Source organism: Mangifera indica, chromosome 2 (assembly GCF_011075055.1).
Source record: "Mangifera indica cultivar Alphonso chromosome 2, CATAS_Mindica_2.1, whole genome shotgun sequence".
NCBI classification, from domain to species: Eukaryota; Viridiplantae; Streptophyta; class Magnoliopsida; order Sapindales; family Anacardiaceae; genus Mangifera; species Mangifera indica.
Genome location: NC_058138.1, coordinates 13,700,006 through 13,725,312, shown reverse-complemented (window position 1 = coordinate 13,725,312; position 25,307 = coordinate 13,700,006). Strand labels below are relative to the sequence as shown.

The window sequence follows — 25,307 nt, the reverse complement described above, 5'->3', positions numbered from 1 at the left end:
ACTAAAGACATTTTTTCTAATATTTTTGTATCTGTTAAAAAAATTATTTAAATTATAAATCAATTATGTTTTAAATTACTGCTTGTATTAGAAGTGTCAATAGATCATATTGGCAAGTCAGATCATGCCTAAACTCATTATATTGTGGGTCTAATAGGCCGAGTTGGCCTACGACACGACTCAATAATATTTAGATCAAATAGTGTCAAGCTTTTGATAAACTAACTCGTCCAATTATATATTTTTGTATCTTTGGATCATATAGTGACAAGTCTTATAATATAAAGAATAAATAATTAATAAATTTATATTTCTCGTATTAATCTTTAAGTTTTCTCGTAACATTAATAATAGATAATTAATAAGTTTAGGTTTTTATGTTAATTTACTATTACTTTTTTATTCTTTATAACAATAACAAATATGTAAGAATTTTTTTTCTTAGTAAATTTTTGAGTTTCCCATATTAATTCTTTCGATTCTTTATATAATAATAAATAATTAATGATTTTTTTAATATAGTGAAGAGTATTATATTGAATCGAACTTCATGACCCATATGGTCTAGGCTTTAACATGACCATTACAATAACGAATTATACCCCCACAGGCCATGCCAAAAAAAAAGGGTTTTGATCATACTACTCTGCAACCTAACCCCCTTGACATGTCTAGTTTGTGTAAAAAGATAGAAACCCACTTTTTGAATTTTGTTTTCCAAAATGTATGTATAAAATTTTATGAAAAGTATTTGATTCTTAATTTATATTAAAAATATTTTAAGTATTTACTAAAATGTGTCATCTTTTATCATTATATTTAAACTTGTTTTATAAATACTAATCATGATGTTAAATTTATTTATTTGAATTTTTCTCTTTTAAATATTTTTTTCCTTCGATATGTTTTTTTTCAATAGAAGTTGACTCATTAAATAAAGTTAGGCATACTAGTATGTGACTATGTATTGCGAGTAGACGATTTCTAATACAATTAATTAATATGATATAATACAAAAAAATTGAGTTAAAGTTAAGTTTTTTTAATATATAATTTAGTTTGAATTAACCTAACAAAACTTAAAACTAAATCAAATTATATTTAAATTTTACATAAAATTATTTTGGACTAATCTAAACTGATTCGAATATTTAAATGTTATTTTAATAAAATTTATTAAGGCAAATTAAAAGAAAGATTAAATGACAAACAATAGCAAGAAATGGTGTTCTGGGAAAACTCACATGAATAAAACAAACCCAAATGATAAAAACAAGAAGTGAAAATAAGGGAATAGGGAAAGGAGAGACAAAAGAAAGAAATTAAGGTAATATGAAAGGGAAATGCATGTGCAAAGTGCGATGAATGCTTGAAATTTCACAAGCATCCATAATGGGAAAAGCCAAAGCCTTTTTTCAACCCTACTGATGAGAAAAGTACATTGTGCTCCCTAAAGTTTGGTGCAATGACTGTAGGCTCAGTAAACTCTGAAAGTAATACTTAGGAGGCGTTTAGTTTGAGTAATATTTTATTACCAAAATATAAAGATTACTTTGAAGATAAATTACTTAGAAGATTACTGGGTATAAATAATTACTATGTTTGATAAAATTTAGTATGTATAAATAATTATTTTGTTTGGTTAAAAGTAATAAAAGATTACTAAGAAATTATTTTACTTAAATGCCCTTGAATATAATTATTTTTAAATATTTTTTATATTATTTGTTATATTAATTAAAAATAAATTTATTTTTGTCTCAAAAAATTAATAAATAATACTATAATTATAATAAAATCAAGATTACCTTGGTAATCTCTAAATACCTAAGATAAAAATGGTAATCAGATTACCACTTATATTACTTGTCACGTCAACATTAATAATAGAATATTATTGTAATCTTTTATTACTGACAAACCAAACAAAGGAATAAAAGATAAATTACTGAGGTAATCTTCAAAAACTGGAACCAAACGGCCCCTTAGGTCCTTTAAGCTGCCAATCATGTAAATATTTTGAAAGGGTATAAAATGCCTTTAATCTTGTTTTATATAAATTATATTAATTAGCAAAATCATAAAACAAAATAAATGACTGTTCATTGAAAAATCAATTTTTTTTTTTTTAATTGTTAGTTGTAGGAAAATAAAGAATTAATAGAAAGGGGTATTTTTTTATTTTTATAAGAAAATGAAAAATCAATGGATAACGGATAGTTTAGACCATTTACAAAAAATATTTTAAACAACTTATAATTAGAATTAAAAAAAAAAAAAAAAACTTATAATTGGAATGGACTTAAAAGTTAGTTTATCATTTTACCAGATTATATTGGCTTAGGCTAAATGTTAGGCACCAAAATAGATCTTTCTGTTGGTCTGTTGATCAGGACAAAGACTAGCACAAAATGGTGGTGCACTTTTGGGAAAAGAGAAAGAGAGCATAGCCACACACACGTTTGAAATTTAGGTCCCAAAAATAGCCCGACTTGTCGAACCTACAAAAGTGGTGGGGGTGATGGTGCTTATCAACAAACTATCTATTAGCAACCACACATCAAAAGAGGCCAGAACCTCCTCCTTCCTCTTGCTTTCTTCATCTTTAAAATCTAAACAAACATCAATTGTCGGTGAATCAATAATGGAGACTTTTCTTTGAGTAGAGAAGAGAGGAAAGACAAGCCTTGTGATGGTATTTAAATGATAACTTTAAGAGATCAATTGGACCAGAATTCAATATGTACAAAAATTCTCATATGCAATGTCCCTAAAGTTCTTAACATGGCACTAAAGAGCTACTAGGATTAACTTTGACAATAATTGCCCGAGGTAGGTTTAATTACATGACAAAATAAATCTACAACTAGTACATTTAACCGAGAGTTTACTCTATAGGGAGAAAAGGAAAATGTTAAAAGAGCTTTACACATATATAAACACCTGAGCATTACATAGGCAACACCAAATTGATTGGCTGCCACAAAAAATTACAAGTTTAACTAGAGTCTCACCTTTAACTAGCAGAGCTTATCATGTTAAAATGTTCGCATAGCAACACATTTTACTGTACAACCCCATCAAGTCGCAGACCACTATTTTAGTCTGCTGCATGTGATACAGAGAATCTGTCAAACATTTGAACCATCCCTGAACTGGAAAATCTTCAGTCCATAGAAGAAATAGTTTCTGCAGTTTCATCCTCACTGAAGCTAGATGGCATATCAGTAACAGACCTAGTTTAAACATAGTGGAGTCAGAACGTAGGCAGTTCTTTCCAGTAAAATCTTTAGACAGAAAGAAGACATCAAGAAATGGATAAATTTCCAGTGTCTAAAGGATAGGAAAATTATCTGAAAGTATTTAGTGTCTACTTCCAATGCAGCCAGAAAAATTCAAAAAAAGAAGACCTGAATTAGCAGTATCTTATTGTGCTTTGGGAGGCTAAGAAGATCTGAAATCATAGTGAAAAAGTAGTTTCACACTTTCCACAATATATGCTGAACACAATGTAAGGATGCAAATACGTGCAAAGATACAAGCACATTGCATGAACACACAAAAAGAGCACAATCAAATGCAGAAAATATACGAACCCTTTAATCTGACTTGCCCATCCTGGGATTTCAGCATATGATGATTTGACCATATTTCCTTTCTGATGAAGACCAAGTTGTGGTTGTTTTACTACCTTCAATGTCAAGATTAACACAGAATGCATCAAAAGCAAAGCAGAAAACTGGTTACATATAACCAATTATATACATGTGATAATATGCCAACACAGCCCAAACTCACTTTCATTTCAATTTTCAGATGTTTCGTTAATCGTACTGGATCACGATTCTCTTTTATTGCCTTCCTCCCCCCATAAAGCTTCTCCACCTACAAAAATGTAATTATATGATTCAGTTTCAAGCCAAATACAGTCAACAGGAGACAATGAATTAGCAAAAATAAGTACAAGACATCAAGTAATAACAAGACCTTAGTCATCATTGTAGATGGCACTCTCTCCACTGCATCAAGAGAATTACTACTCCCAAGTATCAAATTTGAATGCTTAGATAAGTAGACACTGTTTTGGACAATCTTAGGCCTAGAGTTATCATAGTCATGCAACAATGGCTTTATTCGTTCACTGGTAATTCTACCACCATGGTGATCATGATGGTTCAAAACAGAATTCCCTACAGTATCATGCATGTTACTCAACTTATAACCCTGGTTTCTATTGTAAATAGTAGTTTCTCCAGCAGAATCTTCATATACCATGCCAGAATTCTGTCCAGGGGAGGAATTAGAATAATGCAGATGAAAAGACTTCTGTTTAGATTGATGGTGAGATTTCAGGCACTGAAAATCAGACCGACAGAGCGTATTATGGCTTTCTGCACCAGTATAAAAATCCCCAGTATTCATCTTGGAACCATGTACTTCATATCTCTGCAGCACATAAAGGCAAAAGAAAACCATAAGAAAACTTCATTGAATATGTCTATATTATGCCGCTTTTAGGAAATCTAATTATAAATTATGTTTAACAGCTTCAATGAAGATGAGGAGCTAGTCAGCTCAGCTTTTAGAGAAACTATAATTCCACAGCCACTGTCATAATAAATTCCTTCTTTCTCAATTATTTTGGTTATCTTTTGCTCTACTCTGGTTTTATAGCCTATATTTATATCTCTTTTCAGGAAGAAGGAAGTTTGGATGCCTGCAATCAGAAAGTGGAATGAAAGATAATGGCAAATCAAAGGAGGTGAATTTGTGGGCAGTGATAACAACTGCCATAACAATGAGGCCTACTATTCCAGTCCCTTGTAGTGTGACCTAGTGGTGACCCACAAGGGGCCAACATGTCTGTGAATAAGGAGCACAATGCTCCAGAAATACTGAATAGTGGCTCTGCAGAAGATATCTCCAACTGGAAAACCCTACTAATTTAAAATAACAATTTAAAAATTAATTGTTAAGTATTTATGAACATCTTAGTTAAAATTCATTAGTATATGCAAAGATCACCCAAAAATTGGGCTACTACAATTGAGTATGATTTAATGTTTTTATACTGCACAATGCAGTTGCCAAACTTGCCCTAAGACACAGACAGCTGCAGATGCATTAATATAAGAATGTGTCAGAATGTCCACTTACAGTACCAAGATCACTTCGCTTTTCAACTCCAGTTACATCCAAAGAATGGAGCCATGGAGGTTCCTCAACATGGAATGGCTCTGCAGTATTTGACAGAAGACATAAATATTTTGTCACAAAAAGATTTTAGAAACATAATAAATATTACTAATAATAACAAGAAAGTTAAACCATACACCAGGAATATTCATGTAAAACAAATCAAGCAAACAAACGAAGCCACTGATGCAATAAATAATAGATGGTCAGATCTGGGTAATTTTTATTTTTGGTTATATGCGTTATGCCAGAATTATTTTGGTAGTTTATTCGAGTCTGCTGTCACGTCAGTTTTAGGGGGTTTTACATAGAGGTTTCTGTTTTCTTCCACTGGTTGAGTAACTAAGTAGGGTTTGGTTCATTTACAGTTATTAATGGTGCAGTACATTAGGGATTTAGGAAACATGGGGTCCAAATTGTTGTAAGGTTTATCATGGAAGAATTTTTATTACAGCTCTACGAGGGGAGTTAACAATTGAATTTGATAGGTATCACAAAGAGAAACAACCCAAATAAGTCACGTCTTCCCCTATGTGGAAAGTGGAAATATGAATTTATTAGTTTGGCATGCTCACGCCTATACCTTCATGAAAAGATGAGTTTTTAGTTTGGTACACTCATGTCATCACCTCCATGGAAAGATGAGTTTTTAGTTCGGCATGCTTACGTCATCATCTCCGTGAAAAGATGAGTTTTTAGTTCGGCATGCTTACATCATCACCTCCGTGAAAAGATGAGTTTTTAGTTTGGCAGGCTCACGTCATCATCTCAGTGGAAAAATGAGCTTATCAGTTTGGCTTACTTACACTTTCACGTATGTAGAAAGTGAAAAAATGAGTTTGTCAGACCCACTTACTCCTTCACCTATATAGAAAGTGAAAAGATGAGTTTATCAGACTCACTCACACCTTCAACTATGTGGAAAATGAACAAATGAGTTTGAGGGGGGTATTAAAATGTATTTGAATATATTTTAAATCTAATATTTTCTATGTTAAAATATATCATAAATATATAATTTCTTAAGTTAACAGATATTTTAAATATATGTTTTTTCTTTTTATATTATTGTATATTGATTATATTGATTTGTATTTCTTAATATAGGATATATGATAGATATAAATTTATGTATCATTCATATGGTTGAAAATACTGGAATCACAAGTTATTCATATTTTAACACACCAAGAAAACACAAATAACAGAAGTATGTCATTAAAATGGATAAACAGAATAAGAGTTTTGCATGCAAACGAAGTCCAAAGAGAATAGTCCTACAGTTGTCCATGATTCATGATCTAAAGGTCCGTATATTAAATTAACACCTTGCCATCAAGCGCATCACAAAAATTTTTGTGAGGTTGTTTTGGTTAGTGTCATTCAACTGTCTTGGGATCCTTTGTTTATTGATTATCAGTGTGCATCTAGAGGAGGTGAGAAAGCCTTTTTTCCTCTGGGGATGCTGTATATCGACAGCGGTCTGGGTTATTTGGAATGAAAAACAATCAAAGAATCTTTGAAGAAGCTGAGTATGATGATGAGAATGTGGAGCTTCTATGGGAGGGAGTTCATACTATTGCTTCTCTGCAGGCTATATTGAAAATCAATGTGCATACAGAGGAGGTGATAAAGCTTTTTTCCTGTGGAGATGCTGTATATAGACAGCAATCAGGGTTACTTGGAATGAAAAGAAATCAAAGAATCACTGAAGAAGCTAAGGACGAGGATGAAAATGTGAAGCTTCTATGAAAGAGAGCTCATGCTATAGCTTCTTTATGGGCTTCAGTTACAAATCACCTTGATAAGTATTTTTCCTTCATTCAAAGGGATTGTGTTGCCGTTGTTTCTTGACATTATGAAATCTCAATTCTTGCTTTTGTCTTTTATTTTATTGACTCATAATGTAATTCTTTGTGAAATCATCTTTCTTCAAAAGCATTTTGTGTCTTATCAAAAAATAGTGAGAGAGAGAGAATATAAGAGCAGAAACATTCAGCAAAACTAAAGTTAACAGCCTGAAATGGTAGCTGCAAGCAAAGCTAACATAGGAAATCAACTCAGATACTTAGGACTCAATTGGAGATCATTTACGGTCAACTCCAATTTGCTTCCCGTCACAAACAGGATAGCTGTTTTTACTGTCCCAGATAGTATAAATGCTTGATACTGTAAACAATTAATTCCAGAAAGCTTATAATCTGAGTTTACAAGTCAAACTTAAATAAAGTGAGTAAATTCAGAGGATTTGGGACATCAATAAACGCTAAAAAGAACCCTGTGCAAAGGACAAATTCATAATTGTCATAAAACTGTGAGACTAGCCTCTGTAGAGTTCTTGTCATAAAACTCATGTTAAAAATTATTCCTTGTTATTGAATGCACAAAATTTACAAAAAGAAAATCTGTAAAAAAAAAAATAGAAATAATTAACCATGAGAGATACACAAGATTTAGTCAGGAATTCCTTCTAACATGAACAAGAGAAAATTATAAATATCAGACATAAATATAAGATAACTTACCATTGACTAGTCCATTGCTTGGGGACTCAAATGCACCAGGAGGAAGTGGATCAAATTCGACGTCAAGTAGGGGACCATCTTTTCGATATAGCCTCCCCAGTTGCATCTTGACAGCAGTAATAGCAGCATTTTCGGTTTCACCCTTCACTTTCAAATATCCTGATGGCTTATATTCCTTACTTTTAGTGGCATTGCAATTCATGGGGGTCATAGCTCCATTTTGTCTGATGTATCCAGATGCTTCCTTAGTATAAGGATAATCAATTTGGCAATAAATCCTATCTTGCAAGAATGAGGTACTTTCTGAAGATGTATCATCCCTTTCCATCCCACTAATATGTCCCACGTACTGACTCCTATGATCATAGACAAGATCTGAAGAGGGAAAATCTTGACAGTGCCTTTGACTCTCCACCTCCTTAGGATCAATATTTCTAATATCACCTTGTTTGGTGCTGCCACAAGAATCTTGCCAGAGTCCACTCCCACGATCCTGTATAATACCACTTGAACGATCTTGTCTTCCACTTACTAATCCTTCGTCAATTTTTTTGTCTTTTAACCGCCTGTGGCAAAACCACACAGATATTTGCTTTTCTGTCAAGCCTATCTGCTCTGCAAGTTGCATTTTCATTTCTTCTGAGGGATATTTGTGATCTGGGGAAAACCAAAAGAACATATACATATATCATTTTCAAACCGTAACTAAATCAGTTTAAACCAAAGCATCAAAATCAGATATGATGTGAAAAACATTAATACCGTTATAGAAGTTCTCCAAAGCCATAACCTGAGCTCGAGTCTTGAACTGCCTTTTAACATTCTTCTCCAAAGATACTTTATTTTCTTCAGAATGTATTTCACTAGAATCTAAAATAGATAAAAGTGAAAGAATTTATTAAAGATGAAAATGATAACTATGGGCATGGAAATGTTAAAATCAAGACATATTCATCACTATAAGCAGCTGGACTTTAAAAATAATGCCCTTTAATAAATACATGAGTAGCTAACTCATAAAGTTAGCAACTCTGAGTACATGTCTGTATGTAACCACTTGGCTCAGCTGTACAGAACCTTTTTATAATATTTCTTCACCATGAGCTGTCTATACAAATCATCCATTATTACACATAAAGCATGTTTCATCAAATCCTCAACTCCCAAAATTTTCCAGCATCCCTCTAATTAACATACAAACTCTCAACAGCATATGATTCTCAACATTATTCCACACATTAACACTTCTTTCAGGTAAGAGTGAAGGAAAAGGAACAGGAAATATCGCATTTTCCAATCAAAAACCACATTATGGCTTCTGCTTCATAATATATCTTCCCACAGTACTCATTTCCCTCAATATTCCCATCAAATGGAGTGAAAGATAATATCAATTGATAGAAATCAATTAATGGTTACAAGAGATAAACCCAGTGATTCCATCAGTAAACAACCCACAATCCAAACTTCTTCAGTTAAAAGGAAAACTTGAAATTCCAACTACATTACAAAGAAAATCATCACCCGCAAACAGACCTTAAGAGAACCTAATACAAACCTCTCATAGAAAGTCCACTAACTCCCATCTTCCTTTCCCAAAGCAGTCCTTACACGGTGAATTTAATTACTATCATTGGATACTAAATACTCCACCCTTCATATTTCTTCTCCATGTAGAAGCCTTGAGAAGTTCATATCTCAGTGCATCATGCATCAAGTAACCCAAACCATCAAACATCATGTAAATCCATCTTGAAATGAAACATTTCAGGATACATGAATCAAACAATTCGGTATACCCACTACAAAGTGACTGACAAAACAATTATAGTTACACGATCAGACCAGTCAAATGGGATCATCTTATCTCTAATCAATAGACGGTCCTTTCAATCCAAACTCTAAAACAATGAAAAACAAACAAATTAACACACAAAAGTATGCACATGTCTAAAAAACATCACCATTATATAAATATTTTTCACAACAGAGGTGAACCATTTCATTTAGATTTCAGTGCAACTAGCAAACCATCTTCATAATTCAACATCCAAACAAAATTCTTCTAAAATAATACCCAATATTCTGCAATGCAAGCTAAAATAAAACAAAACCCATTAACAGAAACAGTAACAACACTATTCAACGAAACAAATCCAACATAAACCCCATAAATTCATCAAAACAAACAAACACCCACATCACAAAAACATTTCGAGATTAAGAAAAGGCCATAAACATTCACCTTCCATGTCCGGCGAATTTCTCAGAACCCGCCTGTCTCTACAAAATGGTTCGTTTGATTGGTTCAAAGCAAGAAACCCATCAAGCCCAAATGTAAATGCATGAACTTGATGACATGAAATTGTGGAGAGAGGGGGCCGAGAAATCGTCTGTTTCTTCTTCTGGCTTTGATTTCATTGGCTCTCTTTCGCATTGAATATATTTAACAGTTGGGTGTTGGGTTTTTTTTTTTTGGTTAATTAAATGTGAAATTAGGCTGGTTTCTTCAAGTTTATTATCTTGTTAGTTAATTAATTAATCAACTTTTCCGTTTTTGTTTTGTCAGAAGGTACCAAAAAAAGAACAACGCAAGGGACAATCAACTGAGCCAATTCCATTCCATCCCCTTCTTTACAAAAAAAAATAAATAAATAAAATCAACTCTAGTCTTCGGAAACTAACACGATACCCAAATAGACTTTTAGATGATACTATATATAAATATTGAATGGTGAAGCAAATGATCGTGAATAACCAATTTTGAATTGATCGGTGCTTATATGAATGTGTTGATTAATATACATGATTGTCTGAATAAATTAGGAAGAGGACATAGTTTTGTACCGCTACAGTGCAACATATCATGAAAGTCCATGCCATAACATAAAATTTCTTTTGATGTGATATAACACCAATATTATAGGAGGTTGATGTTGCGACACGACATGAGTAGAAAATACTTGTCACAACACTTAAAAAGGCATGTCAAAGCATAGTGCAGATTGTCGATAAAGTTAATTTAAGTTAATATTCAACTTTTGTTAAGATCACTACATTACCTTTTAAGCTTTAGAAGGTTAAGAATAAGTTAACAGGGTGTAAATAAGAGTAAGTTGAAGATGTTAGAACTAAGGATTTAAGTTAAGTTATGAAAGTAAGTTAAAAAATTTCATGCTAAGCTTTATTTTATGTTAGCACATGTCATCAAATTAGTTGAAGTATAGATTATCCATGCATGTCATAAGTTCATTTACATGCATGTTAGAGGTAAAGGTAAAGTGACATGTTTTATAGTTTCATAAGTCCATGATAACATGCCTAAGCATGTGAATAGTTTTATGCATGTTTTTCCAATTATGTTGAGCATGAGCATGAGCATGAGCATGCAAGGAGGCCACAATCCTGAGTGTCTAAGTTTAAAGGCTCAAGAAACACACATATCACATGAGTTTGAAGCCAAAATTGTTACAATGGAAACCCATTGAGTTCTTACATGCACATTCCCACAAGAGGCAAGAAAAGGTGGTTCACGCAAAACAATTTTGCATTGTTGTAAGCATGTAGGATAAGATCTGCAATTTAACACTTTTACTCAATATGGCTAAGGTTTTAAATCTATGTTTCAACTTAATTTAATTGGCATAAAGGAAAATTTAAACTTTAAGTTTAAAGTAAAGTTTTCAAGCATGTTTTTAGATGCATAACATTTTAATGCATAAATCTCATTTGCGTTGTTGCAATTTACAAGTAGAAGGATGGTTTGTGTGAGGAGTTTGACCAGGGCAAAAGGATGACCCTTGAAGAGTTACTAGAATTTAAAAGCAACTTCAAGGGTTGCTACATAAAAGCTTTAGTAAGTCAAATCATTCTCCATAAGAAGCACTAATTTTGTTTGTTAAGAAGAAAGATGAGTCTCTTAGAATGTTAATAGATTACAAAGAACTAAACAAAATGACAATGAATAATAACTACCCAATGTTTAAAAATATATATTAAATCAAAATTATTAAAATTAGTCAATATTTGGGGCTTGCAAAACTAACCATCTTCAAACTCTGAAGTCTATACCATATTAACCGGCTTCTTAAAAATGTTAATACACACACACACTCTATATCACATATAATTATTGATTTTTAAAATTCAATTTTAAGAAAGGGGGATCGATTTTACCATTTCATTTTGATTCAAGCTAAAATAAGGTTGGAGATTAATCGATTTGAAGATTATAGTAAACAAAATTGTGTTATTTACCTTGCTGCACATTAAAATAATATTTTTGATTTACCTAATTAGTGCTAATAAGGTTGATCACTAGATCCAAAAATTGATGTACTTAATATAATTGATTCGAGTTTGAAGAGATATTTTCATTTAAAAAGATAAGATTGTGTTACTTACGTTAAAATATTTGAGGCTACTTTAAAAGGTATCCTTTTATTCTAATATAAAAACATATGATGTTAGATGCATTTTCGCTTTATTTGAATGTGAAATCTGAATAAAAATGATGTCTGGGTGCTGGGATTGATCTTTCTAATTTGCGGGCACTCCATGCAAGCTTACACAAACTTGATAAATTTAACCTTATAAACCAATTCTCATAAGATATGATAGCTAAAATGCATGTCATTTTGCCCATTTTAAAGCCAAAAAAAGCATCTTACAAAAGTTGTGTTTTCTTCAAGAAAAAGAAGAGAATATTTCTCCTGAAGAAGGCAAAACACATCACAGTTCTAAAAAAGAATGAAAAAGAAGTCCAATATTTAAAGTAATGGTATGTCTAAAATGGAGGCCTAAATATTATTTCTTGCTTAATTCCAAAATCTGTTACAATGTTGTGCAGTTGCATGAGTTAGCTTGGCGGGGTTTTTCAGTTCCTCAAAATGGAGAATAAAGTATTTCTCGCTAAATTGGTTTGTGTCCGCTGGCTTTTTTAGTTCATTCTACCTTCTTACCAGATTTGGTGTCGGCACCATCTTCAGATGTTCCGGCAGTTTTTGATTCATCAAACTCCATCAACTACACATGACATAATGCCAGAAGAAATCGATATATTAGCCACCATATTTTAAGTGCATAAAAATACAACGCAATGGTAGAAGCAGAAACAGAATCACAGGGATGTAGAACAAACCGGTTTGACTTCACCATTCCATAAGACATGTGCAGCCAAAAATCCGATTACAGAAGGGACAATGTACAAAAGTGCAGGCTGAACAACAAGATGAATCACAATCAGAGAAAGTATTATAACGCAATGGAAAAGATATCCACTGCAGTAGAGGATATTAAAAGAGCAAGATTCATGTGATAGGTCACCTGTGCAGCTTGAAACCAGTTCATGACAATGATTGTGAGGATTAAACCAACTGTATATCCAAAAAATGCACTCTTAAAATACTGGCTCTCTTTTCCCCTAGAAACATCAAATCGCAGAGCAAGCGCCACAAAAATACCTGGATGCCAAAAGAAGAAAAACTTGTTATACACATTTTAAGTATAGAGGAAATTAATTGTATTGTAAGAGTGTTTCCGTTGCATCACTAATCGTATACTATAGTGGGTTTTTCTGGTGCAAAAATAATTTCTAGTTAAAAATTTGTTTTGAAGGGATGAACCAGCGTGAATGCTGAGTGTGCAAGCCAAAATCTACAAACATGTAAACACAAACTTTAGAACCCAGATACTGAGAAGTCCCATGTGCAGCTCAACCATAATTTACCTCTGCACAGCAAGTTAATTCAACCTCAAAGGTTGTGCATCAAAGCATAAAGCATGTAATTAATGCGTTGGTGGTCAACTCAATGATAATAGATAAGAAGTTTCCTTGGCTAAAAGGCTCATCATTTTTGCTGTATTCATGTTTTGTCTATACACAAAGTTGAACCCCCAGTCTCCTCAGATAATTACAAAAAACTAACCCACACAACTTTAACAATAACATTAACCAGAAGATCCTTGAACTTTAAATTTTCATCAACATACCAGGTATTACAATGTCACCAAGTCCAAGCATGGAGTATGGTCGTTTAAAATCTCCTGTTGGAAACAAAAGCTGCAGAAATATGAATTAGCATTGCAACCAGAATAGACTCACATGCAATACCATGTAATAATATTATTGATATGGCATACACACGAAATATAAAAAATTTCCATAATTAGGCCAGAATAATATCCTAAATAAGCTGGAGCACTAACCTTGATAGGAGCATCAAAAGATTTTGCAACACTAACCATAACTGGAGTGAAGAAAACCCAGAATATATCGTATACAAAAAGTCCAGCCTGCAATGGATTCAGATGTCAAAATCACATAAAATTAAAAATTGCTGAGTACACGGGGAAGGAAAATTGATGAGAAAACAGCTGTAAGGTTTGCACTACCAAATCAGACAAAAAAGGTTATATACATATATGCAATAGAATAGTGTTGATCAAAGGAGTTGATGAAGAGGACCCAAACACTGAAGTAAACAAAAAATAACAAGGGTTTGTAGCAACTTCGAAACATCAGAACTCACAGTACACTTTTAAGAAAGTTGCTATAGGATGCAACAAACAATTTATCTGTTTTCTTTTCTTAACTATGTGACGTCTTCTAAGAAAGAGAAACTGGAAAAGGTGATAACACAGATTGCAACATCAATTGCAGAATCACTGATGAAAGATGATGATTTGGACAGTTGAGATCCACCATAAACATTAGGCTCATCCTGAATCAAAATTACAATAATGATGAAAGCATCACCTAGGGAGGTCATCAAATTGACATCGGATCATATTACACAATCTAAGGTAATGCAAAACCTATAAGCTGAAAAGAAGCACTCTGTCACATAAATGCATGCACACAGACAAAATACAAAACTAATACATGATTTTAATAGTGAAAATCTGTACAAGATATTGTAGTCGTTCAGACAACAATCCCATATATTCGAGCAGGCTCAAGATATTAAACTTGCAAAACATAAGCATAGAGCTGACAAAATAAATCAACCATAAATGAATTATGATGTCACAAATAAGCCTGGTAGTTGTCATGAATGGAATCACTTTTATTTTCACTTTTATCTTAGCAGAAATGGAAAGCAGTGGTCTGCAATATGACTACTCTGATGCCTCTATTAGTAGAAGACCACACACTCCAATAATTAAATATATGAACATTGGCAAAATGCAAAAGAATAATAACTATAATTGAACAAGTTAAAGAAATGCCGGTCACTAGAGTGCCAGGCATAACTGGAAAATGCTATTAATAACTCTATAAAGCCTCAAACAACAAGATACATATATATTTAAAAAAAAAAAAAAAGAAATTCACACTTAAGTGTAAAATGGTCAAAAGCTACATATAGTTTAAATCCAATCAACTCTGAAAGCTCTACTGGCAAACAAGGCAAAAAAGGTTTGGGGAAAATAGTATTTTAAAAACAATATGTATTTTAGAGCATCAGCAATGCAAAAAATATATATATATATATAAAAATATTATTCACTTTCAAAAGAAAAATATTACAAAACTTTGATAAATGGTGGTTCAATTGCTACATACATATTACAAATACTATCTATGATCGAAATCTCTTCATTTAGGAATTAATCAGTGAAAAACAAGATTCCTTACCAGTAGAATGGCGCCAGTCTTGAAAGACCCAAGAGAAAGCATTTCAGTTCCCTAAAAATAGCACAAAAAGAAACTGCTCAATATCACTGAGCTAATTCATTGTATGCACAGCCAGATATAGAGGATTAAAACACAAGCAATTGCTGAATCTCGAAAAATCCAATTTCTTTTCTATACAGCCCATGTTGGCACAGATATAAACAATTGCACTCAATGCAATGCCCAACATCAATGGAACAGAACCAAAGACATAGAAACAGAACTTCTAAAAAACTCCAGTTTCCAAATTGGGTAAAAAAACAGCAGCAAGAGTGAAAAATGAACGCCCATCAGAATCATAAATAACAACATCAATAACAATTCTTGTAGGCAAAAATTATAGAGATCAGAAAGAAATGTTTTACAACAAGCTATGGTAAGAGATATTGTTCTATATACACAGCTAACATAAAATTGAAACTTTATAAAATTGTAAACTAAATTACATAAAATGAAGATAAGCTATATTAAAAAAAGGGAAAGATTCGTAAATCAAATTTTGAAAAGAAATTAAGCAAAACAAGGCACAAACAACACATATATATCTTTTTCAATAGATCCAAACCTGAATGCAGAAGGCGAGGCCCAAAATATTGTTAGCTAACCAATGTTTCTGGGAAGCATACCATGCACAGAAAAAGGTCCCAGGAATTGCTGCAACAATCTGAGACCTTGTGAAATCAATCTCCAAAGCTGTGTAAGAAATGTGTAAAGAAAAACATCATTCTGCATAATACAAGAAAAATAATGTGACGGGATCAAAAGACAATCTGAGAAACATTAGACTGACATACTTCTCTGACAAGTCAAAAGACTATCTTAAAAAGAGAAAAAACCACTATTGCTGTGTGACAGAAACACTGCTTTTCGGATTCATAAAACCAGAGCACACTGCCTGAGCAATGTCCCAAATAACAAGTGATAACACTAGAGCAATCTCGTTATGGTGTTCGTAAAGAGGACACTAGTACAAGTAGTGATGTAACAAGAAAACACAACAAAATACTAATAAATGGTGATAAAAGCCAATAAACACTCCTATTAATGAAAAGGGGTTTGGGGTGGCAGGGCAAGTAACAGGTTTATAATCAACTTGGATGCATAGGGGGGGGGGGGGGGGGAGGGGGTGTTGTGTGGGTGGGGGAGAGAATGGTACTAACAGGTGACAGAGCCTGTTCAATGGAAACTAGTTTCCTTTGTGTCAATAAAATTCCTATTCCCTTTTCATTTTGTAATTCCTCCATTTTTCACACCTATTTCCATTATTTCTAAAACTAACAAATATTCAAAGGCATAATCCACTTAAGTTCTTTTAAAAAAAAAAGGACTAAAAAAACTAATTGAAAATCTGAATTCATAACTGCATTTGGTGAACATTTCACAAGAAAGAATGAGAAAAATATTAAAAATTAGAGAATCTAATTTAGGAGGCTTTACAACTAGATTCTCAAAGAAAGAGCTGCAAGGAGGTTACATACAACGGAAATAAGGAAAACGCCAAACGATAATGTCATCATTCCAATGATTTGGCAGGAATCGCTTTATAGGTGGTAAGATCGTTGCCCTGTAAAGGAAGGCATAGTGCATCAAATCATAATGCAAATTAAATTAGTTCAATTTTTTTAAAATATATTACAGACATTACTGAATTCATACAAAAAGAACATACGAAAGTGCAATGATTCCCAGAACAAAGAAGTAGCAAGTCAACACAGTGTTAACCAAGTCTTTTGAAAGAAACTTGAAGAGTAAGAACAGTGACAACAACATTGCACTTCCAACAAATGGAAAGCGCATAGCATGTTCATTAGACATTGTCTCCTGTATGATTCAACAAATCAACTTACAGAAGTTAGTTCCTGAAATTAGAGGACAGGAAAACAAACAAAAACGGAAATACAATATCACTTACTGAAGGTGGAGTTGGCTTGACAGATCGGTAGCATCCCACATAAACTGTGAGGCATGCTGTCAAAATAACATTTATGTTTGGGTTTACATTCACAACAAGTGGTGCCAACGTTAAACCTGCAACCGTTAATCATTCCATAAACAACGCTCAAGCTCTACAACAGGCAAAAGTGAATCATATTCAACACTTAAAATATCAAAACCTAAACTCTCTGTTATGTTTTTTACAAGGAAAAACTTAACTAAAATGCAGGCATATCCTCTACATTCCAAAATTCATCACCAAACTGTAAAATTCAGCTCTATTCTATCCAAGCATCAAGAGAGGAGAGGTTTCCCTATATTTGTGTGTAGTTTTCAAAATCTCCTTAAACTAATAACAAAAACTCCTGAATCCATAAGAACACAAAAATAAATAAATGAGAAACAGTTAACAATCAACAAACCTCGTGATCAAGAAAAACAAACCTGCCAAAGCCAAATTCGCTATCCGTTCATTGTTTTTCATGGCTACTCTTATCAATTCCACCTCCGAATCACGTCAAAAAATCAACGAAACCACAAACTAAACCTACAACAAAACAAATCAAATCATAAGACAAAATTGAACAAAAATTCAATGAAATTTTCCCGAGAAAATCAAATTAGAACCAAACCTGAAGAAGAGAGAGAAACGAAGTATCTGAATTGCGTCTTCTCTCTCTCAACGACCGGATCGGAGACTGAAGACGCAACGACCGGTTAAATACGGCTTAAGTTTTACCTTGGCTGTTCAGTGATTCCATTTTGATCTTTTAACAGCTGGTGACAACCGAACAGGCCGTTCAAACAAACTTCTGTAACGTCCAATGCTTGATTCAGAAAATTGTCTTGTTAGAGGGGCTGGTATACGTGGCCAAAGTTGATTAGGCTTTGAAGATGGAATTCGACAACGGCAGTTATGGGATCGACCAGTAATTTTTGGTAACTTGGTGTGATTTGGTAGGGAAAGGCCAAAAAAAAGTGCTGATAGATGCGGGTATTTTCTGAGTAAGCCACGTCAGTTGATGTCTTGTAGCCAATCAAGTTTTGACATGTCATCGGACCAAAAAATGTCCGCCTGACTCACTGGGCAAATACCAGAGACTCTCCGCCGAGGATTGAAAAATTCATGGAAACCCCAAAGTTTAATTAAAGGTTGAACATAATATAGACATTTATTTTTGAGTGAATTACATGATCCACCCATGGTTGACCCAAAAACACTTTTCCACCCTTAATAATATAAATCACACTTTATTTTTTCATAAAAGGGACACTAGCTATAAAACATTACAGAGAAAGATAATTTTAAGCTAGTTAAGGTTACTTTTAACAGGAAAAAAATAAATAAAAAGACCAAGACAAAAAATTTCAACTTTAAAAGAAGAAAACCTCAGATTTTTTTAAGTATTAAAGATTTCTTTTTTATTTTTACTTCTTCAAAGTTGGCCCTAGTAGGTTTTTTAAGAGATTTCTTCGTAAATTTTATAGAAATTCATATAATATTATTCAGTGAACCAAATTCCCACTCTTAGTCAAATATGTGAAATATCACAAAATGTTGCGTTAAGGTTATAGTTGAGTTCGAACGGGATCATAATTTTTTTAATTAAATATAATAATAATTTTATCTAATAATTTTATCGGCAATTTATCTTTTTGTTACTTTTATATCTTTGTGGTAATAATCTAAGATTACCTGACATGTCAAAACGCCAGCTTATTAGAGGGTCAGGTTTGGACTTTTTAACACAACTCAGCCTGACGGGCAAGCCCCTGGAAGCCCAACTTGGCTCAGTATCAAAGAGCTTGGGCTTCTTTCTTGGACCCAGCGAACCTCGTCCGGGCAAACCTGGTGGTGTTGACATGATGATTCTCTCTACTGCCGTCACTTCCTCTGCTAAAAAAACTCAAGTTACTCAACGGAAAAAGCCGTGTGTCACTCTTCGTTAAACCCCCGCAGTTTCAATTTGCTAAGTTACCTTTCGCAGGGAGAGCTATTCGTCCGTCATAGCCATACAACACTGCAGCGCTGAAGGGAACAGATGGGGCAAGAAGGAAACTCAGTAACAGAGCACACCCAAGTCGACTCGGCGACTCTTGAGAACACTGAAGCGCTTCTAGAGGTTTATACTTTTGATTAATTTTCTATCTTTATCTTTGGATTGCTTGTTATTTGATCCTTCCTTTCAATTATTTTTGTGTTTCACAGGCTGCGAGATATGATGACATCGATGATATCATAAGCCTGGCATCCGCTGGTATTTCTCTTGATTCCAAGGATTCACAGGGACGAACAGGTGACTGTTAACAATGAATCTTCACCTTAATGTTTGGAAAATGCAAAAGACTACTCACTTTATTACTGTTGAAATTGGACGAGCTATACTTGTATTATATATGAAGTCATATTTGGTGACAAGTTTGATATTTTAATGTTAGTGGTGTGAAACTGTGAATTTCACTTGTTTGAGAAAGAAGTTATATCCTTTATTGTAGTCTGACCCTATGTTTAGACTACTATATTAGCTATTGTGTTGTATCGGTTACAAGGCAAAATATTTTAATCTGATCTATGGTGTAAGAGGCAAAGAAACTGACTGGTTAGTGAAACGCATTGAAGGCTTTGGGTTGGTTCAATTTTCGCATTCATCCTTAGTTTGAAAAATAAGTAAGTTTAGGGTTTCGGTTTAAATTGTGGATTGATTTTACATTAAAGTGCAATCATTGCAAAGTTGGGTTGTACCATAACCATGGACATTTTGCTCAAACTGACAATGTGTAAATCTAGTTTATGTGCTATGGTTTTATTTTTTCATTTCAACTTCTAAGAGCTGATCAATGAACGTTTGGATGCTCAATTGTACCAAAAGTTAGCATCTAATATTTTTAGGATAAGAAGTGCCTTAAATTCTAGGAAAAGGTTTATGTGCTTTCAGTTGTAATTTTCCTTCACCTGGAGACCCTTGAACCCTCTTCTCTAGGTTAGTGTTGTGAGGTCTTGAGATTACTTTTCTGATTTCATCAAATTCATTATTAGAACCCTGAATATTTTGGACTACTGTGAAATGTTTGTTTCTTTCTATTTACTTTTTTCTTCTGCTATTTGACCTCCTTCTTTAGTCAATATACTACCGGTTTTTTCACTTTAGCTGCCAGTTCAGTTTTTTCTGATCAAATTTCCTACAGCCTACCTCCATGAACCTTAGCCCTACCCACCATTGTGAATTGAATTGTATGGATGTTATTCTTTAAAAATGGATGTTGTGTCTTTACAAGTCCTTAACCATCTTGAGAATCTAAGCCCTTCTCCCCATATAATTTGGAGGTGCATAACTCTCTCCCTTGCTTTATTTATACATTGTTGTTTATTAATTTCTATATTATAGAAGGGACAATCATAATGCTGACTGTATGTAATTTGTGTCAGTTTTATTTCTTTTAAAATCTAGTAATTCAATGTTCAATCTTGTAGCGGTCTTTATATTGTTATTATATCTAACTCTGTGGCAATCTATTGTGGTCATAATTGTCTTTTCTCCAGAAGCTTTCAGAGCTCTTCTCATATGCAAAATTTTCGTTTGCTCTCCTCTTAAACATTATATCCCCACCCACCAAAGAAGTTAGTTATAAGGCATGTATTTTATCTTTTGGCACTTGTTTTAAGGTTTTGTATCAAAATTACACCTTTACTTGACTAGGTCACCTAATCTTTGAGGTTATGATATTTAAAACGTGATTTTTAGGTTGAAAACTGTACTAGAGGGATAATATCTAACCTTAAGATGTATATAATTTATAATTTTATTTAAGGATGGGGAGGATAGTGTATACTTACACATCTTTACTTTGTAATTTGTAAGATTTCCCAAGGCACTGGTACTCAGTTTATTTGCTGCCTAATTTTTTTTTAATTATGTTATTAACTTACTATGTACTCAATAGCTTGAACTAATAGAGAAATGCTCAATAATAATTTTTAGTCACTAAGAATTACAAAGAATCGCCTCGCCCTCTAAGTTTTCCTGTAGTGCACAATAAGGTCTAATTCACTCAGTGGCTATTGACTTTATGGACAAATCTATCTCCGTTAACCCACTTTTGGATAATAGGTAGAACTAGAGGTGGTTGTGGGTCGGGCAGTGTTGGGTTGACCTGGGAAAAACTCAGGGCCTAGGGCACGGCCTAGGTTCCCAAGGTCGTGCCCCCATGGACCCTTAGCAGACCAGCCCACTAAATTATAAATTTTTAATATTTTTAAACTTTAATTAATACTTAATTAATATTTTAATATTTTTAGCACGCCTTGCTGGCCTGACTCGTGGGCCTTATCTCATGGACTGCTAAGCTCACGAGCCTGGCACAATCCACTTTTTTTCTTGCTGGGCCGACGTGGGCCATGCCAAATGATATTGTCTGCGGTCCGGCCCTTTTAACACCACTAGATAGAAATAACAAAAAAAGTTCTATGTAAGCTTCACTGTTTTCTTCTTGTTGTATCAATCATAAGCAAATTCATATTCAACACTCTAGCTTAGATTCAAAATTGAATTTTCTCTAAATGATTCTTACTTATTGATATATTATATAAAATATATATATCATTAAAGCTCATGGTTGCTAAGACTGTTTCTTCTGGTTCCATCTACATTTAACTAATTCTGCTGTTTTCTTGATGTTTCTTCTGGTTCCATCTACATTTAACTAATTCTGCTGATGTTTGTTTGCAGCACTTCATATGGCTGCAGCTAATGGACATCTTGGCATTGTGGAATATCTCATTGGCAAAGTGGTGAGGAAGAAATCTCCAAAAATATTTATATGATTGTTTGAGATCACTCTTCAATTAGTACATAATTGCTTGTTGGTAGATTATGAGGTTTGTTTTTCTGGCATTATGAACCTTTTTACTTAGTTTGTTATTGATTTTACCCTAATCTTTGGATATTGTATTATATTGTTCAATAATGATTATGTATTTGTTTGTCTCTTCACCTATAACAAATAATAAAATTTTTGTATCTACACTAAGCTTGATTGGCTGTGTTTTGTGTCATCCTTTCTTATGTCTGAGCCGCCCATGATTCTTTTTGAACCAACACAAAAAACCTAGTTTGATCTGACCAATGTAAGGATCAGATACCAATGACTACTGGCGGTGTTCAATGAATTCAAAGGTGATCCACTGATTAATGTTCCTGCGTACTAAAAATCTTGTTTGGAATGAAAGCCTCACTTGATGAGATTGCTTCAGAGAAATGTGTGTTATTACTTGGCTGTCTAGATAGAATTTGATCCGAGAGGAGGTAAAATCATTTTATTGAGGATTGATTACATTAGAATTAATTTAGAAATGTATGTGTAGAACATTAGATTAGAGCTTTATCTGATCAGTTTGTGTCTAGAACATAAAGATAATTACACATCTTGTAGTCCTTAGATTGAACTTTTGGATGAATTGGATAGAATGTGGAGTGTGCCAGGTCTTTCTTGCAGCATTATCGATTTCTGCTGATTAATCCTCATGAATTTATTGGTTGTGTATATTGTGTGATGGGAGCTAAATTGTTTGCTAGATGATAACTCTTCAAATGTTGAATGTCCTATGAAATGTGAAATGTTTGCATCTTGCTGTATGGTTGATTTATGGCAATTGCAGAAATTCTCTAGTAAGGTTTTATTTGCCCTTGGTGTTTGTCCTATGAATCCTTAACTCCTTATTTTTGGTGATTCTCTTCAGTTTCTTTATATTTTCTGCCTTGAATTCTGTTAGCCTCTATTTTTTTTAAATAAACCATAATACCGTGTCTCTTTTTGTGTATATTATTGAAGTGTCATAGTTTTTATTATCCTGGTAACCTATAATAGTTAAATTATTTTCATGGGAACACTGATTTAGTGTTTGGATCTACTATTTGAGCAGGATGTTAATGCTTCTAATGAGGAGAAAAACACACCTCTTCATTGGGCTTGCCTCAATGGACATATTGAGGTAATCACCCTGATCCATATGTACACAAATTGCTCTTATTGATTTTTTTAAGTTCTTTGATAGAGGATTTGTGTTGCAGGTGGTTAAAAAATTGATTCTGGCAGGAGCGAACGTAAGTTTTTTAAACAGGTATTTTTTCAAAAACCCAATCCAGATTTTGGTATTTTATTCTCTTTAATATTATCACCAATGTTTAATTTATGTATATAATCAGTTTTGCCACCTATTGTTGTTCAGCCATGAACGGACTCCGATTGATGAAGCTGTGAGTAGGGGAAAGATGGATGTCATTGACGCAATTAATGCAGCAATTGCACAGCGTGAACTTAGTGGTGTCACGGTTTCCTAACTGTATCTCAGTGGAGAACTCTTCTTTTTTCCCCACTTTTTGTCCCATAATGTGAAATTTTTCTGAAGCCCTAGTGGGTTCCTCTTTATTTTCCCTTGTTACTGTGATGCTTTGGAACAATACAACTCAAATTCTCTATACAAAATTCTCCAATATAGTGCCTTTTAGGAGCAAGAAAATAAGTTGAGTGGTTGCTTTTTAGTGCTTTAAGATATAATTGTTTCAAAGATTTTGTTTTCTCTTCCGCATGAAGGATCTCAAACTATTCTTGGCACAAACCCAAGTGACACTAATGAGGAATAAAGGTAAAAAGATCCTCACCCCTTTTCCAGATTCATTATTGTCTTTCTTTCCCGTCTTCCGTGGCTTTGTTATGGCTTTGTTAAGTGATTGAAAAGATGAAGGGTGCAGCATGAAGCTTATCTTGGAATAATGATGTTTTTCACTTGCTTTTGTTGCAGCTGCCTGTTGCATTCATAAATTGCTTTTGTACATAAAGCATGCATTAGTAATTCCATTTTGTGTCTCAAACCAATAATAAACTCCTCAATTCTCTTTTGTCGGAACGATATATTCAATGACCAACAGTTGTTTTTGTTTTTGCTTTCACTTAGATCTTCTGTCCGTACAAAAGTTGGAATAACTTTGCCATGGAATATATGGAGGACTACTTCATTTTGTCCTCCAATAAGTTTCTTAACTTTATTCAAGTCTTGTTCATCCCTCCAAACCTTCTAAGGCCATCTTTGGGAGAATGGTGTTGACAGGTGTAAAAGTGATTCCTGACAGTGCTTTTCATGAAATGAACTGTTTAATCAAGACTTCTTTGTAGGGACAGTTGTGCCAAAAAGATTTAGCCTAACAATTTGTTGCTATTCATTTCTTGGAAGAATTTGTTTTGGCACAAGTGCGTTTCCTTGCTAAAAGGCTGACCATCAAAGCACCTATTCGTATTCTGAACAAGCATTGTTCCATTTATTTATCTCATGCACAAGAATTCAGATTTTTTTTGCCATTGCTGACGGCTTATAGCTAAACAATACTTCAAGATGCTAGGAGATATGAAAGTAAAGAAAGACGTAAAGACATGCACATAGGCATGGGCATGATCGGACATTTTTTATTTTATAACAAGATAACATTATTTAAGCCAAAATGTCCTTTTGAAGTTAAGTTGATCAAACTAAGCAATGAAATCCTAAACTTTTATTGTATAAAATAAATTAAAAATTTAATCTTGATAGGGATTTAAACCCTTAAACTTATAATAAATATACTTGAATTTATTAAGTTACACATTTCTAAAACCCTAGCAGAATGCTACCAGTGAAGATTTAAAACCCTAAACCTAACCTAATCCTATTGTTAGCCTAAGTTTAAGCATAATCTTAATCTAGTCCTGATTCGGCAGCGTTTCATACGCAACCGGAGTCCAAGCATCCATCATCCCTTGAAATAGGGGTTCTAGTTCAACTCTAAGCTAGTTGTGTGACCATCCTAAATCATTCAGAGTCTTCAAATTGATTTTCTTTCAAAGGAATTAAATGGGTATTTACTTTATTTTTCCATTTTGTCCTAAAAACTAAAACAAAGACATTTAGAAAACCTCTATGCATGCTATGATGGTGAAAGACA

General features: G+C 33.3%; 3 protein-coding genes across 6 annotated transcripts; 1 reads left to right on the top strand and 2 right to left on the bottom strand.

The window, feature by feature from the left end:
- Nucleotides 1-2,689: 2,689 nt before the first annotated feature.
- LOC123197401 lies at nt 2,690-10,484 on the bottom strand. 3 transcript variants are annotated; one of them, XM_044611713.1, is made up of 9 exons: nt 9,967-10,484; nt 8,484-8,591; nt 7,722-8,378; nt 5,158-5,237; nt 3,988-4,446; nt 3,799-3,885; nt 3,597-3,691; nt 3,411-3,454; nt 2,690-3,236 (listed from the first exon to the last, which is right to left on the bottom strand). In XM_044611713.1, the coding sequence occupies exons 1-8, from the start codon at nt 9,971-9,973 to the stop codon at nt 3,445-3,447; spliced, it is 1,503 nt and encodes a 500-aa protein (XP_044467648.1). In that variant the 5' UTR covers nt 9,974-10,484; the 3' UTR covers nt 2,690-3,236; nt 3,411-3,444. The 3 variants fall into 3 exon arrangements, with proteins under 3 accessions (XP_044467648.1, XP_044467639.1, XP_044467631.1); XM_044611704.1 differs by having other exon boundaries at nt 2,690-3,454; XM_044611696.1 differs by lacking the exon at nt 3,411-3,454 and having other exon boundaries at nt 9,967-10,483.
- Nucleotides 10,485-12,335: 1,851 nt separating this feature from the next.
- Nucleotides 12,336-18,302, bottom strand: LOC123209757 (signal peptide peptidase-like). The gene is made up of 12 exons (XM_044627890.1): nt 17,967-18,302; nt 17,779-17,881; nt 17,312-17,427; nt 17,069-17,220; nt 16,878-16,963; nt 15,965-16,092; nt 15,361-15,411; nt 13,929-14,015; nt 13,713-13,782; nt 13,047-13,183; nt 12,862-12,939; nt 12,336-12,746 (listed from the first exon to the last, which is right to left on the bottom strand). Exons 2-12 carry the CDS (start codon nt 17,816-17,818, stop codon nt 12,666-12,668), a joined length of 1,026 nt encoding a protein of 341 aa, XP_044483825.1. The 5' UTR covers nt 17,819-17,881; nt 17,967-18,302; the 3' UTR covers nt 12,336-12,665.
- A 783-nt stretch (nt 18,303-19,085) lies between these two features.
- Nucleotides 19,086-23,882, top strand: LOC123200039 (ankyrin repeat-containing protein P16F5.05c). Of its 2 annotated transcripts, none has more exons than XM_044615128.1 (6): nt 19,086-19,457; nt 19,544-19,631; nt 22,062-22,123; nt 23,255-23,323; nt 23,403-23,452; nt 23,561-23,882. In XM_044615128.1, exons 1-6 carry the CDS (start codon nt 19,377-19,379, stop codon nt 23,670-23,672), a joined length of 462 nt encoding a protein of 153 aa, XP_044471063.1. In that variant the 5' UTR covers nt 19,086-19,376; the 3' UTR covers nt 23,673-23,882. The 2 variants fall into 2 exon arrangements, with proteins under 2 accessions (XP_044471063.1, XP_044471070.1); XM_044615135.1 differs by having other exon boundaries at nt 23,538-23,882.
- The last annotated feature ends 1,425 nt before the right edge of the window (nt 23,883-25,307 follow it).